Source organism: Juglans microcarpa x Juglans regia, chromosome 2S (assembly GCF_004785595.1).
Source record: "Juglans microcarpa x Juglans regia isolate MS1-56 chromosome 2S, Jm3101_v1.0, whole genome shotgun sequence".
In the NCBI taxonomy this organism is placed as follows: domain Eukaryota; kingdom Viridiplantae; phylum Streptophyta; class Magnoliopsida; order Fagales; family Juglandaceae; genus Juglans; species Juglans microcarpa x Juglans regia.
Window position 1 is genome coordinate 10,906,544 of NC_054597.1, and position 15,731 is coordinate 10,922,274.

The 15,731-nt window shown below is 37.9% G+C and overlaps 1 protein-coding gene across 1 annotated transcript; it reads left to right on the plus strand.

Annotated features, from left to right (window-relative positions):
• The first annotated feature begins 382 nt into the window (after window positions 1-382).
• On the plus strand, window positions 383-1,050 carry LOC121253039 (glycine-rich protein 23-like). The gene has a single exon (XM_041152927.1). It carries the CDS (start codon window positions 466-468, stop codon window positions 811-813), a length of 348 nt encoding a protein of 115 aa, XP_041008861.1. The 5' UTR covers window positions 383-465; the 3' UTR covers window positions 814-1,050.
• The last annotated feature ends 14,681 nt before the right edge of the window (window positions 1,051-15,731 follow it).

Here is a 15,731-nt window from a genome sequence, read left to right on the forward strand (position 1 = left end):
ATAAATTTAATATATCAAATGATCAAATTATATAATTATTTAAATTTATTTTTACAGGATTTTGTATAGATATACTAATATTTTTTTCAACTATTTATATAATCCTCTAAACATTGTTCCGAATCTTATCTCATACCCCATGAGATGAGCTTAGAGCCCGTTTACATTCAGAGAAACCTTATCTTATCTCATATAATTTTAATTAAAATTCTTATTATTATTTACAAATTATTTCAACACATATTATCTGTTCTAGCGTTAAATCTCTCGTCCTTTCAAATTTTGAGACAGCAAAGCTCTGAACACGCATTTAACCTCATTTACTACCCGCAACTGTCACCCAACCCCTCCTTTCTTGCCTATATAGAGTGACCCTCAGACGCTGCTCCAGGTACTAACACAGAGCGACGGAGGAGAAAGAGATATCAGTTGTGAGTGAGAGAAAAAAAAATATAAGAGATCGAGATGGCAATGAGGTGGTGTGTAATGCTAGTTCTTGCTCTAGCTGTAGTCCACGCTACAGCTAGGATTGCGCCCAGCGATGCTGGCCTCGACGACCAAAAGAACTTCGTTTCGTACGGTGGTGTTGGCGGCTATTCTGGGCTCGGCAGCGATGGACTCCCCTTTGGCGGAGTGGGTGGAGCTGCTGGCATCGGTGGTGGGCTCGGCGGTGGGCTCGGAGGTGGACTTGGCGGTGGAACCGGCGGTGGTTTAGGTGGAATCGGTGGATTGGGTGGTACTGTTGGTGGAGGTGTCGGCAGTGGGTCTGGTGTCGGCGTTGGTGGTGGGAGCGGCGTTCTTCCAAATCCTTGAAGTTGTTGTTGTACTGCGTGCATGGGATTTGATCAGTTCATTACCAAATTACCTTACCGATAGTCTACTGTTTGGCAGTTAAGTTGATTGTAGTTGTGTGAGATGTTCTGCATTTTGTTTTTCTTAATTTTCGGATCAGCTGGCGAGAGATGTTTGTATTTGGAGATGCTTTGTTTCCAAATATCTTAGAAACCAAAAATAACAATATTGAAGAAAATGTTTCCATTTCTCTTTAAATATTACTTTGGGTACTTAAGGCATGGCATTTGTCGACGCGGCTTGATCTGTAGTACTTTAATTTTAATACGAGTATCTAATTAATACATGATTCGATTGCTTGCGTGTCATTTTGTTGTTGTTGCTTTATTCCTTTACAAATTAAATTCCAAATATATAATATTCTTTCTTATATAACATTGCATATACGAGTAATGTTAAGTATAAATTTTAAATAGATAAATTTCGCGCTCAGTCTCTTTGTAAAATGGATAATAATACTACGGGACCACTACGGGGCCGCCAAGTATATACCGTTGGGTGTGCCCCAATGCATTTTTTTTTTCTTTTAAATATTTTTTAAATATATTTAAATATTCTTTAAAGAAATATACATATTCACTGTTAGTCAATCTCTTTACCATTAAGGAAAAAAAATTTAAGACATATGAGCGGATAAACCGACAGGGCAAATTTAGGAGGCTACTTAACATTTTCCTTGTAAAAAAGTATATCCAATCAAATAGTTTAAGTTTTTTTATATTTTTTAAGGTAGAGCCTACCTTTTTATAAAATAGGCTGACTTGAATATCTGTCTATTTAAAACTTATACAAATTATTACTCTGATTACTGGTACTTCAACTTCAACTTAGCCTCAGCATTCTGAATCATTAACGTAACTAATTAATTAATCTTGCCAGCTAGAAATTGGCATGTAGGGACCGGATCAATTAATTAAGTACCGGTGCATGATGTATGCATGGGACCATTAATGCTCACTAGAAGTTGATCATGGCCTTTGCTCAACCTAGAATTGTTCATCATTGGCATTGTAAGTACTGTGCCATATATATATGTACAGATAGAAAAGATGATTTTTCACTCCCGATCACGAAAAAATCGATCTTTTCACTCATATTTAATTTCAAGCTCTCATATCACGAGAGCTTGAAAATCTGAGTTCATGCATGTGAGCCAATTAATGGAACGCAGAAAAAAGTTCTTTTTTTTTTTTTTTTCAAAAAAGTAAAGAAAGAGAATAGCTTAAAAGCGAGAAATATTTATCTTATATGAAGGGAATATATCAGAACTAACGTCATTTGAGGCTGCATGCAAGGTCTTACGTAGGGTTTTGGACCTTTTTTTTGGTCCTCAAATGTTAAAAGCTAGGGTCGACCGGCCACTATCTGCAACAACAAGTCTAATAAATAATTAAGAGTTAGTCTATATGTATATAGGGACTGCTCATGTAAATTCATACAATTATATTTAAAAAAATTTTAAAATTATAATAATATCATTTTTAAAATTATTGTTTTTCCCTTTTATCATTATTTATCAATAGGATTGCATACGCAGTCGCCCACTCAAGACTACAAATAGAATTTCTCAATAATTAATCCTGAAGTGGTTAATGGTGGTATTTTAACTTGGTTAATAAATATTACCTTTATTTATAAAAACAGATAAAGAAAAAATTGAAAAAAAATAAATATCTACATTAATGTATATCAAAGAGAAACCTAATTAAATATAAAACTTATGCAAAGGCATTTATATCAATGGATTATTGGAGGCATATGTTTGATGGGAAGAGAGAGTTGACAGATCACAGGCCAGGCAAGTACTAGAAAGATGTTTCATGGTCATGTTTTATTAGTGTAATTGAGACGAGTCGGTCTTTGACTTGCTGAGCTCGGCTCAACTCAAAAAATTCGAATTCAAGATTTTTATTTAATTTTTGCTCGAGTTCGACTAGGTAAACTAAACTCCCAACTTAAACTGTAGCGTCTAAACTAACATCAAATAATTAAATCCGATGGCAAAGGCATTTCTCAATTTAGGAGCAGCTAACTAGCTAGTATCCTAATGTTAGACCAAAAATTTATTAATATTCATTTAACGCATTGATATGAAATTATGTTAGTTTGTGAATATATTTTAATAAAATTTTATTGTGGCTAAAATATTTTTGATATTCAAATTATTTTTTTAAGCAGTATTGATGGTCAAGGTTTCGATCGAGGACCCACATTTTTCATAATTTTAAGTTTCTTTTCGTTCTTAAATCCATCTCAACTTAGGATTATAATTTTTTTAAATTCTAATATAAACTATAATAAATAATTCAATTTTTTCAAATTTTAAAATAATAATAATATTAAAAAATAATATTTTATTATTTCTAACTCCATTTCACTCGAATCAGTGCATCATTTAAACGCAACTTAACCTACCGTATATAACGAACACAGCTCGATCAACAACATCAGCCATGCACATATCTCTCTCACCTGACAAAAGTTTTGTGATATCTCTATAGGAACTGGAACGTGAGAGGTTTTAATATGTTATAATTATGGCTATAATAGCATTAAATGAGAGCCAGTACGTAGTCATGTTCATGCATGCAGCAGGATTAAATAGGCAGCTGGACTACGTGTCGACTTTACTATACCAGCTAATAGGTCTCTGACATTGGCAGCTCAAATTGAGTGCTGATATCATTTCTCAGCAGTAAAGAATAAAGATATGCCACCAACTTCTGCTACAACTGCATAGCTTAGCTGTAGCTTTTAATTCTATTTCTTTTGCACGAGAAATATTGAGACAGATTATAAAGTAGGCCTTCAAAAAGAAGCTTATCGTACAGTGTCTCACATTCGTGACCTGCACATTATTACCTCGGCAATTAGGGATTTGTTTTCCTAGATCAATTTGAGAATTAAAAAAAAAAATGAAATTTTATATTATTTATAATTGAGTTATTTTTTCATAGAGTATTAAATTTATAATTAATTCTTCTAAAACTTATTTTATTTATCTCCCTCTCTCATTTCAACTTTTAAAATTCAGACAGCAACATTAAGAGAATATTATTGATTCCTTCTAAATGATAAATTACTTGTCCATGCAGTAACTAGAATATTGAACCGCTCATCGTATGCAGAGTTTACATGCAGAGTTTGGCTAGACTATCAATCTATTCCATTTCAAACTGATTGCATGAGAATCGTTTAAATCTCGATAGTTTGTATGTTGGGCTTGTGGCGCTTGATTTATTTTTGTGGGGGCTCAATTTGATGACCTGATCCGACTTGACAAGAATACACTATAATGTTTTTGGCAGATTTTCATGGAGACTTGGGCCATGGAGTGCAAGTCGAAGTGAAAGTTCGCTTGAACAAAACTCAGGTAGAGAGTTCGCTCGACACTCACTTGAAAGATTGCTTGAGCAAACATCAGACAGAGATCTAGTTTGCTCGAGACTAGCGAGACACCTTGGAATACCGATATAATTGAAGAATTAGGACTTCTGTTGTGTAACCCTATATATATATATTATGAATAGTATGGTGGTCTGGAACAATGTATTTCGCCCAAAAGTGTATTTTGTCATTTATGAAGATAATAAAATCATCTTCAACTCTGTGGACATAGATAGAAAGTAGAACCACGTAAATTTTTGTGTCGTGTAATTGATTGCTTGTTTTACTTTATTTTCCAAGAGCACAGAGCTTCGGCATAAGCTTATTTTGGCCAAGACGAGGGAACAAAATCACATATTGGACATTTTACTTGGAAACCTCTCTGCTATCTATGACAATTTTGTTAGCAAAACTCATAAAGATATGATGGGTCTGTGTGCACATATTGGACACCTAAACAATGATTTTACTATTCATATGTGTCCATATATATCATGATTCTTTTGTTACATTAAGGCCTATTTTGGATAGCAAAGGTTAACAATGTCTTATAGGGGACGGAAGTGTGGCAAAATAGGGCAACCCTCTAGCGAACCAGTTCGAGAGATGACTATTTTGTTGGGGCGTTAGGTGAAGATATTTGACTTTCAAGATCTTCTCTAGGAGGGTCGTTCCTTGACAATCGCCTTTGTTGAGCATGGTTGGACATCAATCCTCGACTAGAAGGACGAAACTTGAGACCTCGTTTCCTATATTGACATCGTCTCTGAGTTTTATAGAGAGCTCAGTGGTTTCGGCCAAGATGACGATGAGGCATACACGATCGCGGTCCGAGGAGCCTCAGTTATAGTTTTAGCGAACAGACTCATCAATTTCATTGGTATCCCACGATTGCACACTGCATATCTGAACGTAGTGCCTAGAGAGTTTACAGCTACGGGTGATAGGGAGAGGGTTGAGGATGAGGGCTTTGATAGAAATGGACTCAATGACATCGCTGATCATGAGGTGAGGCAGTTGGTTTTTGGTCCAAATGCTCCACCCTATGATGGGACAAAGAGCATCAAACAGACCGATTTATCTGGTTTCTTCAATATCATGAAATTAATCATTGCCAACAACATTGATCCTCGGTAGGACAAGACAGAAGTTGGCATTGATTGGGCGAAGTTTATGATACGTGTTGCTCGTGGGGTGCCTATCTACTTAATGGGTTATATATTCACTTAAATTCGATCAGAGGCCTACTACATTACGACGAATATATTACCATTTAGGATTCTAATCACATAATTTCTGCTACATGTTGGGGTCTTGTCAGATGTTTCTGCAACATTGATCCTCCACCATACATGAAGCACATGACACTCGAGACTTCATCTTCATCCTCATATGCTAAAGCCAGTCGATACTCAGGGAGATGCACACCTAAGAGATCGTGGAGTATCGGCTTGTGAGACATCCATGTAGGCCGAGGCATCATACACTACTACTCATGAAGAGATTGTAGATATAGTGCATACAGAAATCCGCACATAGAAATCAGAGGTGATTGATGCAGTGTGTACGAAGACTCGTAGCTCTATCTCTGACTTACGTATAGAGATTAATGCTAGCATCTCTAACTTACGTACAAAGATTGATGTCATTTGTGTGACTCAGGTCACGATCAGTACTCGGCTAACACAGCTAGAGACACGCCTAGCTGCAATCCAGGATGTGGTTAAAGAGTTGGGTCAGTAGTAGTCTCTATCTTTTATTTGTAATTTTGTTTGTTTTGTATAGACAATATTTTGTGTTTTGTAAAATTAATTTAAAATTTAATTATGAATATCTATTTGTTTCTAAATTAATTATTGATTTTTATTATATATATTCTTTAATTGCTATTTTTTTTATAAATTAAATATTTCTCCATAATTAAGTAAGGTATTGTGTTGGTATTAAAAGTTGTAAAGAGTCTATCATCGTTCGAACGTAATATATAACCATTCAACGTAATATAAGATATTTCTGTAATATATTTCCGCAATATAAAGAAAGTGTTGCAAATAGGTTAAAGAAAGTGTTGCCTTTGGTTATTTTAGAGACCCAATATGCTTTTGTGCTTGGTAGACAGATTTCAGATAATGTTATGATAGCTTATGAGTTGCTACATTTTTAAGGAATAAGAGAAAAGAAAGAAAGGGTTTTATGTCACTCAAACTTTATATGAGTAAGACATACGATAGAGTGGAGTGACTGTTTTTGGAAAGAATGATGGAGGCTCTTGGTTTTGCTAGAGGACTAATTAATTTAGTCATGCAGTGTGTTCAAACAGCTTGTTTATCTGTTTTGGTAAATGGGTGTCCTAAAGGTCCTATTATTCCAAGTCAAGGAATTAGGCAGGGAGATACTTTGTCATCCTATCTATTTCTCTTATGCACAAAAGGCCTCATCAGTTTATTAAAAAGGACAGTAGGGAGGTTATTGAGGGTGTTAAAATTTGTATAGGGGCCCCGAGAGTCAATCATCTGTTGTTTGCGGATGATAGTGTGAACTTTTTTTTAAGGTGGATGTGGATACAACTGAAAAAATTCATTCTTTATTAAATACATATGAGAGAGCATCTGGCCAATGTATTAATAAAGAAAAAACTTCTATGGTCTTTAGTAGGAATGTTCATGGAGACTTGAGGGTTTGGATTATGCAGCTTTTGGGGGGGAGGGGGGAGTCATATACAATAATTTGAGAAGTATTTGGGTCTTCCTCCTATGGTGGATAGGTCAAAGAGACCAGCTTTTTCTAGTATTAAACGACGACTGTGGCAGAAACTTCAATTGTGGAAAAGTAATATGTTGTCACAAGGGAGTAGAGAGGTTTTAATAAAAGCTGTAGCAATGTCTATTCGGACCTATGCTATGAGTTTTTTCCTATTTCGTAAATCTGTATGTTCTAAGTTGGAGAGTTTGATGGCACAATTCTGGTAGGAAAATCAATCTCAAGGGAGGAAAATTCATTGGGTTAGTTGGAAGAAGCTATGTGACTCTAAGTTTCAAAGTTGGCTGCTTAATTTGGCTCTCCTAGCAAAACAAAGTTGGAGACTTTTGAAGAATGAAGACTCACTTTTGTTTAGTATATATAAGGCAAAGTATTTTCTAAATACCAGTTTTTTAAGGCTAAATCTGATTTGAGATCTTCATATATTTGGAAGGGGATTTGGGAAGCTAGACACCTCTTACAGAAAGGCGGTAGTTGGCGTGTGGGAAATGGAATAAATATAAGAGTATTCAAAGAGCCTTGGATACCAAGATGTGAATTGCCTGTTGTTCAGTCAATTGTTGATGAAGATATGCGAGTAAATTCTCTAATAGATGAGAGCACAAGATGGTGGAATGTTCAGAGTTTAAGAGCTCTATCCAATCCAATGAGGTGAGACAAATTTTGAAGCTGAATGTGTGTTTAGATGCTGAAGACTCTGTTTTTTGGGTATATGAGAGAAATGGAATGTACTCAGTTAAAAGTGCATATAGGATGTTTCAAAATTCTGGTGTATAGATTTTGGGTGAAAGTTCAAGACAAAAATCTGTGACAGCTTTTTGGAAATGTCTGTTGCATTTGAAGTTACCTAAAAAAATGAAAATATTTGCTTGGAAAGCTTGTCTGGAGAAGTTGCCTACATATTAGAATTTAAGGAGAAAACATGTTATTGATGATGATGCATGTGTGTTCTTAGGGAGGGAAAGAGAGGATGTTGCTCATGCTATTTTTTATTGTCCTGATGTGAGACAGATGTATGTAGACCACTTCAAGTTGTATAGAAATGCTGATTCTGGTTTGAGTTTTTGGGATTTGGTTAATATGGCTCGGGAAAGAGGGTCAGAGGAGGACTTGGCTACTTTTATTGCAATTGCTTGGGCTCTTTAGTATAGAAGACACAATTTTATATATGAGTAGGTCCTTCTTGATACCCAAATGGTGGTTAATAATGCTCTATCTCTGAAGTTAGAGTTCAAACAATTTCAGGTTTTTGATGTTTCACATAATCACATTAAGAAAGTTGTATCTTGGAACGCTCCTCCAATAGGCTACCTTAAGTTGAATGTTGATGGTGCAACCTTTTATGACAACATATAGCTAGGGTAGGAGTGCTTCTTTGACATCATAATGGTGATGTTCTAGTTGCTTGTAGTAAAGTGGAAAGGGAGGTAGTGTCTTCTGAATGCTTAGAGGATTGCAATTGTGTGTCCAATGGGGTGTTCCAAAGTCAATGCTTGAAACATATTGTTTGCTTCTTGTGAATGTTTTGAATAATCTTACTGATTATATTTTTGATTTTGATTTTCTACTTCAAGATATTCGAAGAATGATGACTTGCTTTCAAGAAGTTCAATTTTTGCATGTAAACAGGCTAGGGAATACTACCGCACATCAGTTGGCAAGGCATGCTTGGAATGCTAGTGATATTGAAATATGGTGGGATTTTTGTCCTTCATTTGTAAGTCAAGCTGTTTGGTTTGTCAAAAGCAATATGTTGTAAGGACTTATTTGATTCAATGAATGAGATGTTGGTTATCAAAAAAAAAAAAAACCTAATTTTACTTTGCAACTATCTAATTTCTTTGTTGCAAATAAATGGAGATATTTGCCACAATGTTCTTTTCCTTGCAAATGACATTATATGCAATTGCAATGACTATAGCCATGGTCGTTGCAAATATTAAACCCTCTGATTCACAAATAGTTTGCTTGCAATGTTGGCTTTTGCAATGGAATGATTTCGATGTAAATATCATTACATTTGACAACTGACTACTCTCTTGCAAATAATATGAGGCATTACTGACCGTAAATAATACTTTCATTGCAAAATTAATCATAATACCAATAATAATAAACCTCCTAATTACAAATAACTAATTATTTCTTTGTATTAGCAACAGAAGATTTCTTGATGCAAATTGAGTACATTTTCCAACCTATTACCTCTATGTACGTAAATAACCTGAGGCATTAGTCTGGACCTAACATATATAGTTAGGCCTGTGAAAAATTGGCCCAAGATCTGACCCGACCAAAAGACCCGATTGGGCCCGTCCGAACAAAAGCGATTTGATTGGGTTTGATAAGAAGTCGAGCTTAACACTCTCAAAGTTGGTCAAAATCGATCACCAACTTAACGTTTTTCTTTCTCTCAAACCCTACCTGCTGGCTTGAAGAATGAATGCTTCAGCAGATCGAAATCAAAATAAAAATGGAAATGATCTTAAGGAGCAAAGGAAGTGATGAAATGATGAAGAATGAATGCTTCAACGGATCGAAATCAAAATTGAAATGGAAATGATCTTAAGGAGCACAGATGAAATAATGAAGAATGAACGCTTCAGTAGATCGAAATCGAAATTGAAATGGAAATGATCTTAAGGAGCATAGATGAAATGATGAAGAATGAATGCTTCAGCAGATCGAAATCGAAATTGAAATGGAAATGATCTTAAGGAGCAGATGAATGATGAAAGAAGATGAAATGATAAATTGTAAAGACTAAAGAGCCAACATACATGAGTGGCATCATGACCCAGAGGCAACTTTAAATTGTGAAGGAATAGTATACGTTGAGAATGTTGGGGTGGGAGAGAAGCGACATGGTCTTCGCTTACCCTTGACTTTCGTGCGCCGCAGTCGATATATAGTACCGAGCTTCCGTTCGAGGCACTTTGCAATCTCATAGTACAAAATTGAGGTGGTAAGAGGATATTGTTCATATAGAAATTGGTCTGGGGTATGGTAGTTTGGACCAGAAATAGTACAGACTAAGAGAGGGTAGCGGGACATGGAATCTCCACAGACAAATCCACCCATTTTATTTGAAATGATGGAGGATGTGGAGATTACAGATAGGTAGTACAAGCTAGAGTGTATGCCCTCATCCTAGGAGAAGTCAACGAAGACGCTCCAAGACCAAGGAAGCAGGCGTCATCACAAGTACGACACCTCAACCCACAATTGTTTAGTCGTATTCGTAGGAACATAGAGTAATTAGTAAGTCAATTGTTTGTTTCAGGGCAAGTTAGAATATCTCATTTTTGCTCGAGTTTAGTATTTGACTCAGGTGCAACCTGGTCATTTGTACCCGTTGCATTCGCCAGGATGGTTAGTCTTCAAGTTGTTCGATGTGAAAGGGAGTCTTGATGACGTTACCCAACGGAGAATGGTGCTTTGCACCAAAATAGTTATAGAATGCCCCTTAGAGATAGATGGAGTTATTATGGAAGCAGATCTAATAGTGTTTGATTCATTGGGATTCAATGTCATTTTAGGCATGGACTGGTTGTTTAGGCACTTTGTGAGTATAGATTGTCGGCAAAGGACGATATTTTTTTGCATGCCTGGAATGGGAGATAGGATTTTCCACGGAAGTAAGTTGGAATCAATGACGGGAATGATTACCTTATTGCAAGCCAAAAAGGAGTTGGCGAGCAAGGCTGAAGCCTACTTAGTAGATCTCATATTTAAGGAGAAAAAAATCTAAGGAGATAGAGTGTATGCATGTAATATTTGAATTGCCAGAAGTGGTCGATGAATTACCAGGACTACTCCCTCCTAGAGAAGTTAAGTTCTTGATTGAATTAAAACCAGTGACAGTTCCAGTGTATAAGGCAGCTTATAGGATGGCTTTAACTGAGTTGGAGAGCCATTAACAATAATAGTTGTTGACAAAGGGGTTTATTAGACCTAGTATCTCACATTGGGGAGCACTAATGTTATTTGTTAAAAAGAATGATGGAACCCTTAGAATGTGTATAGATTACCAAGAACTGAATAAGGTAAACTAAAAAAATAGATACTATAGATGATTTATTCGATCATTTGCAAGGAGCTACGGTATTGTTTAAGATTGACCTTAGGTCAGGGTATCAACAATTAAGGACCAAGGAATGTGACATACCAAAGACAGCTTTCTAGACGAGGTATGGTCATTTTGAGTTTACCGTGATGTATTTCGGGTTAGCTAACGCCCCAAAAACTTTTATGGACATTATGAATAGGGTGTTCCGGTCGTTCCTAGCTTTACTTGTAGTAGTGTTTATAGAAGATATACTAGTGTATTCTAAGAATGCCGAAGACCATGAGGATCATTTGAGATTAGTATTGGGAGAGCTCAAGGACCATCAACTGTTCATGTGTATCAAGTGTGAGTTCTGGCTAAAGGAAGTGAGGTTATTTGGTCATGTGATATCCAAGGAACGAGTCACAGTTGACTAGAGCAAGATCAAGATAGTAATAGAATGGCAACGTCCAACCTTGGTGCATGATGTTAGAAGTTTTTTGGGTTTGGCTGATTATTGTCAGAGGTTTTTGAAAAAGATTTTCTAGGTTATCCAATCCTCTCACAGCATTAATCAGGAAGAACGTTAAATTCATTTGGATTGATAAGTGTGATAGGAGTTTCGAGGAATTGAAAAAGAGGTTAACTATGACCCATGTCTTAGCCTTACTTGAACCTAAAAAACCATTTGCGGTGTTTAGCAACACTTCAAAGTACGGATTAGGTTATGGTTTGTTTTTTCTCAAATAACACATGGAATGGAGATATTTATAAAGAGATTGGGGGGAGGGTGCTGACGAGTTCTAGTTTGAGTTTGATTCAGTCACGATCATTCAAGAAAAGAGTTTGAATCTAAAAATATGATATAGTAGTTCATTCAATGTAGGATTGACAGTGATTGAGACTATATGAGACTTCAATCAGTGATATTTTAAATTCTAATAGTCAATCTTTAAATTCTAAAAGGAGTTTAACTCTTTCAATAAATAATAAATAAGATTTAACCTAGTTATTGAATCTAATTAAAACTCTTAATCAATCTCAATAATTTATCGCTCATGAACTTATCAAATATGGCTCATTAAATATAATTTCGGCCAAATAAAAATGATCAATATACTCACTTTAGAATTATTGGGCCGATAGTTACAACCGTGCACTTCGTAATAAATTATGGTAAACCTGATTAATTCTGACTATAAGGTGCATCATAAATGTCCATTAAATCCCAATCAATGACCAGTTATGATGCACATTACGTCAACATTAACTGGGTTACCATATATAACAGTCTAGTCCTCTCAAATTTCCTGCCAATTACTTAATTTCAAAATTTTCAGAAAATATATTTTTTCGTAAATTTACCTAGCTAATTAATTTAATTTGTATCATATATAGTAAATAATTAGAAACTTCCTTACATATATAAAGAAAAATCCATATTAGTTCCGTTTTCTTTATCAAGTCTTTAACCACAGCATGACAATACAACATAGTTAATTTAATTTCTTAGGGTCTCTTACTTATTTTGTCCCTTCTCATTTACTAGGGGCATTTAATTCCTTCTTAGGAGCATTTATTTACTTAAAGTACTATATCTCTATATATACAATAGAGACTTTAGTCAATTATGAAATCAAGCAAAACGAAATATGATGAGTCATTTGCACAGTTTTAAATTGTTTATGGTCTTGATCATGACTCTCTTCATGGATCAATCATTGTACATCCATTTATCGTTATGGATGTACACACCATCACCGTACAGTCACACTGGAATACTGTCAGGGGCTTCAAATAATACCGAACGAGATCCAAATCGCTCAGTGGGCTGGGAATGACTCTTTCTCCCCTTCCGGCCTGTTGAGCGATTTTTACCGCATCAACAGTGACGCCATCTGTGGGATCTGATTTCCTCTCTTTGTCGGAGGTGGAAGAAGGACGATTTTTCGACACATTGAATAAATCACCGGATGGACAGATGACACCCTCCCAGATGAGTATTCTCAATTTCTTTTAACGTTTACATTTATGAAAAATGGGCAGACGGTGAATAGCACATCGGCCGGGTTGCCACTGGACTCAATGTTGGGACACCGAGAGACGGAAATAGTACACGGTGGCACTGTGCACTTAAGTGCACAGTGCCAAGCACGTATATTGTGCACGCATGCATAGTAGACCCGCACGTCCCCATGCATGGCACAAACAATGCCATGCACGAGGTACATACCGACTGGGTGCACACCTTGCACCCAGTGGTGCTGCAACCCGCAGTGGCCACCAAACATATCGCCGGCGCTGTTTGAGCCCCCGGGGTAGTCACCGACCACCCCACTCCCACGACGTGGTTCCACACGAACTATGCCCGCAACGCCCCCGATGGTGCCATGGCCTAGCCGTGGCACAACCCGGATGTGGCGTAAGCGGCAACCATGATGACCGCTGGCGCCGTTTGATTCTTTGGCCCGATCTCCGACCACCCGCACCCCCACGACATGGTCTCGCACGGACCGTATCCCCCCGTGCGCTGGGCTAGGGCACCGCCTAGCTGTGTCACGGACTGAGGGGTGCTGATGAAAGAACTCTGAGGTCCGTCGGCGTCCTCTGGCCACCCCGGTGGTGTCCTCAACGCCCGCTGCTGGCATGCGGTGACCAACGGCCGTGCACCCAAGCACATGTCACCATGCACATGACGAAGAGCTCACGGCCTCGAGCAAGGCTACCCACCCGATGGTCACTACGTGAATCGTCGGCTCTCTCTGCCCAGCCGTTACGGCCACCGACACTGTACCTCGCCGTGTACACGAGAGTGCTGCGGCGACACTGTGCCCACATGGAGGTCATCAGCTCTGAAACATAGCTCGGTGCTTGGGAGCATTGCACAACATCTCTTTAGCCCGTAAGCCACTCAACTCACACTACCACTTGGCCACTGCACGGACACCCAGCTCAGACAAAAAGCCCGGACACCATCACCACTCGGACGCCACAGCTTGGACACCCAACTTGAGGCCACTGGGCAGCTCACCAACGACAAGGGACTCGACAGCTCGCCACCATGGAAGCTCTCCTCATCTCTGGCAGTCCCCCTTACATGAGACGTGAACATCACTACATGGGACTAGGACACCATGCACAACTCAGGAACTCAACCACTGAGCCCTCCTCCAAGGTCCACCATCAAAGGCCCTAACTCGATAGCTCACCTACAAGGGCCTGGAAATCACCAGCTCGGCAAACAAGGTGAGCATAGGAAAACACAACTCAGGAAATCACAACTGCATTCACTACTCGGGAAGCTAACACCATGCACAGCTCAGGAACTCGGCCACTGAGCCCTCATCCACGGTCCACCAGTGGAGCTCCTCAGCTCGACAGCTCACCTTCGCTGGCCCAGAATTCACCAGCTCGAAGGACAAGGTGAGCATGGAAAAATACAACTCGGGAAACCAACATGCATGTCTCCTCACATGCACGACTCGGGAAGACTTGGCATGCACAGCTCGAAATTGTCCGCAGCATGCATGGCTCGGAGACCACCAACTCGGAAGACACAGCCCAGGAAACCAACATGCATGGACTCCTCACATGCACAGCTCGGGAAGACTTGGCATGCACGGCTCGGAATTGTCTGGAGCATGCACGACTCGGAGACCACCAACTCAGAAGACACAGCTCGAGAAACCAACATGCATGGACTCCTCACAGCTTGGGAATCCTGAAACCGTGCACCTCCTCTAGGTACCATGCACTGCTCGGTTACGTGGGACTCGGCTAGGGGTGCAAATGGTCCGATCCGGTCCATCGTCGGACTGGACCGAACACCCAAAGGGATCGGACCGGACTGATAGCTATCGGTTCGGCCTAATTTTTTTTCTTTTTTTAAATAATTAATAAAAAAAATTATTTAAAATACTAAATTAAATTAAGTGACTTATTAATGTGGATTAAGTAACAAACTCAATAAAAAAAAAAGTATATGGTCAATGATAATAAATTAGATGAAAAATATATTATTAATTTATATAATTACTATATAATTAACTAATTGATATTATATATTAGTTAATTCATAGAATATTAACAAGCGTTAATAACATATTTAAAATTTTATATTATCAATAGTGATAGGTTAAATGAAGATATATATAAAATACTGTTAATTTATAGAATATTAACAAGTATTAATAACATATTTAAAATTTTATATTGTTAATTGTACAATTATTATATATAAAATATTTTTTTTATTTTTTTTTCATTGGGTCCGGTCTGGAAAAACCCTGGACAGTGGACTGGACCGAAACTTTTCAGTTCTATAAAATGTGGACCGAGACCGACCGGACCAAGTCTCGGTCCGGTCCGATCCGGACCGAAACGGTCGGTCCGTTCGGTCCAACCGGACCGTTTATCACCCCTAGACTCAGCAATTCATCATTTGAACGGCTTGGACAACGCCTCGCCTACACAGTGCTCGGCATAATTCGGTTCAGACTAGCGAGAAGACTCGGCATGCTTCTAAATAAAAAAGAGAGAATGAAAGAGAAAATGAGGGCAAAGCGACAGACGGCTGCGAACAATTTTCGGCCAAGCAAGAACTGACTACAACAGCTAGAAACTTCCCGATATGATCTCACAAAATTCGTGTGAATTTATTTCTACTAACGAAATTACTTCTTAT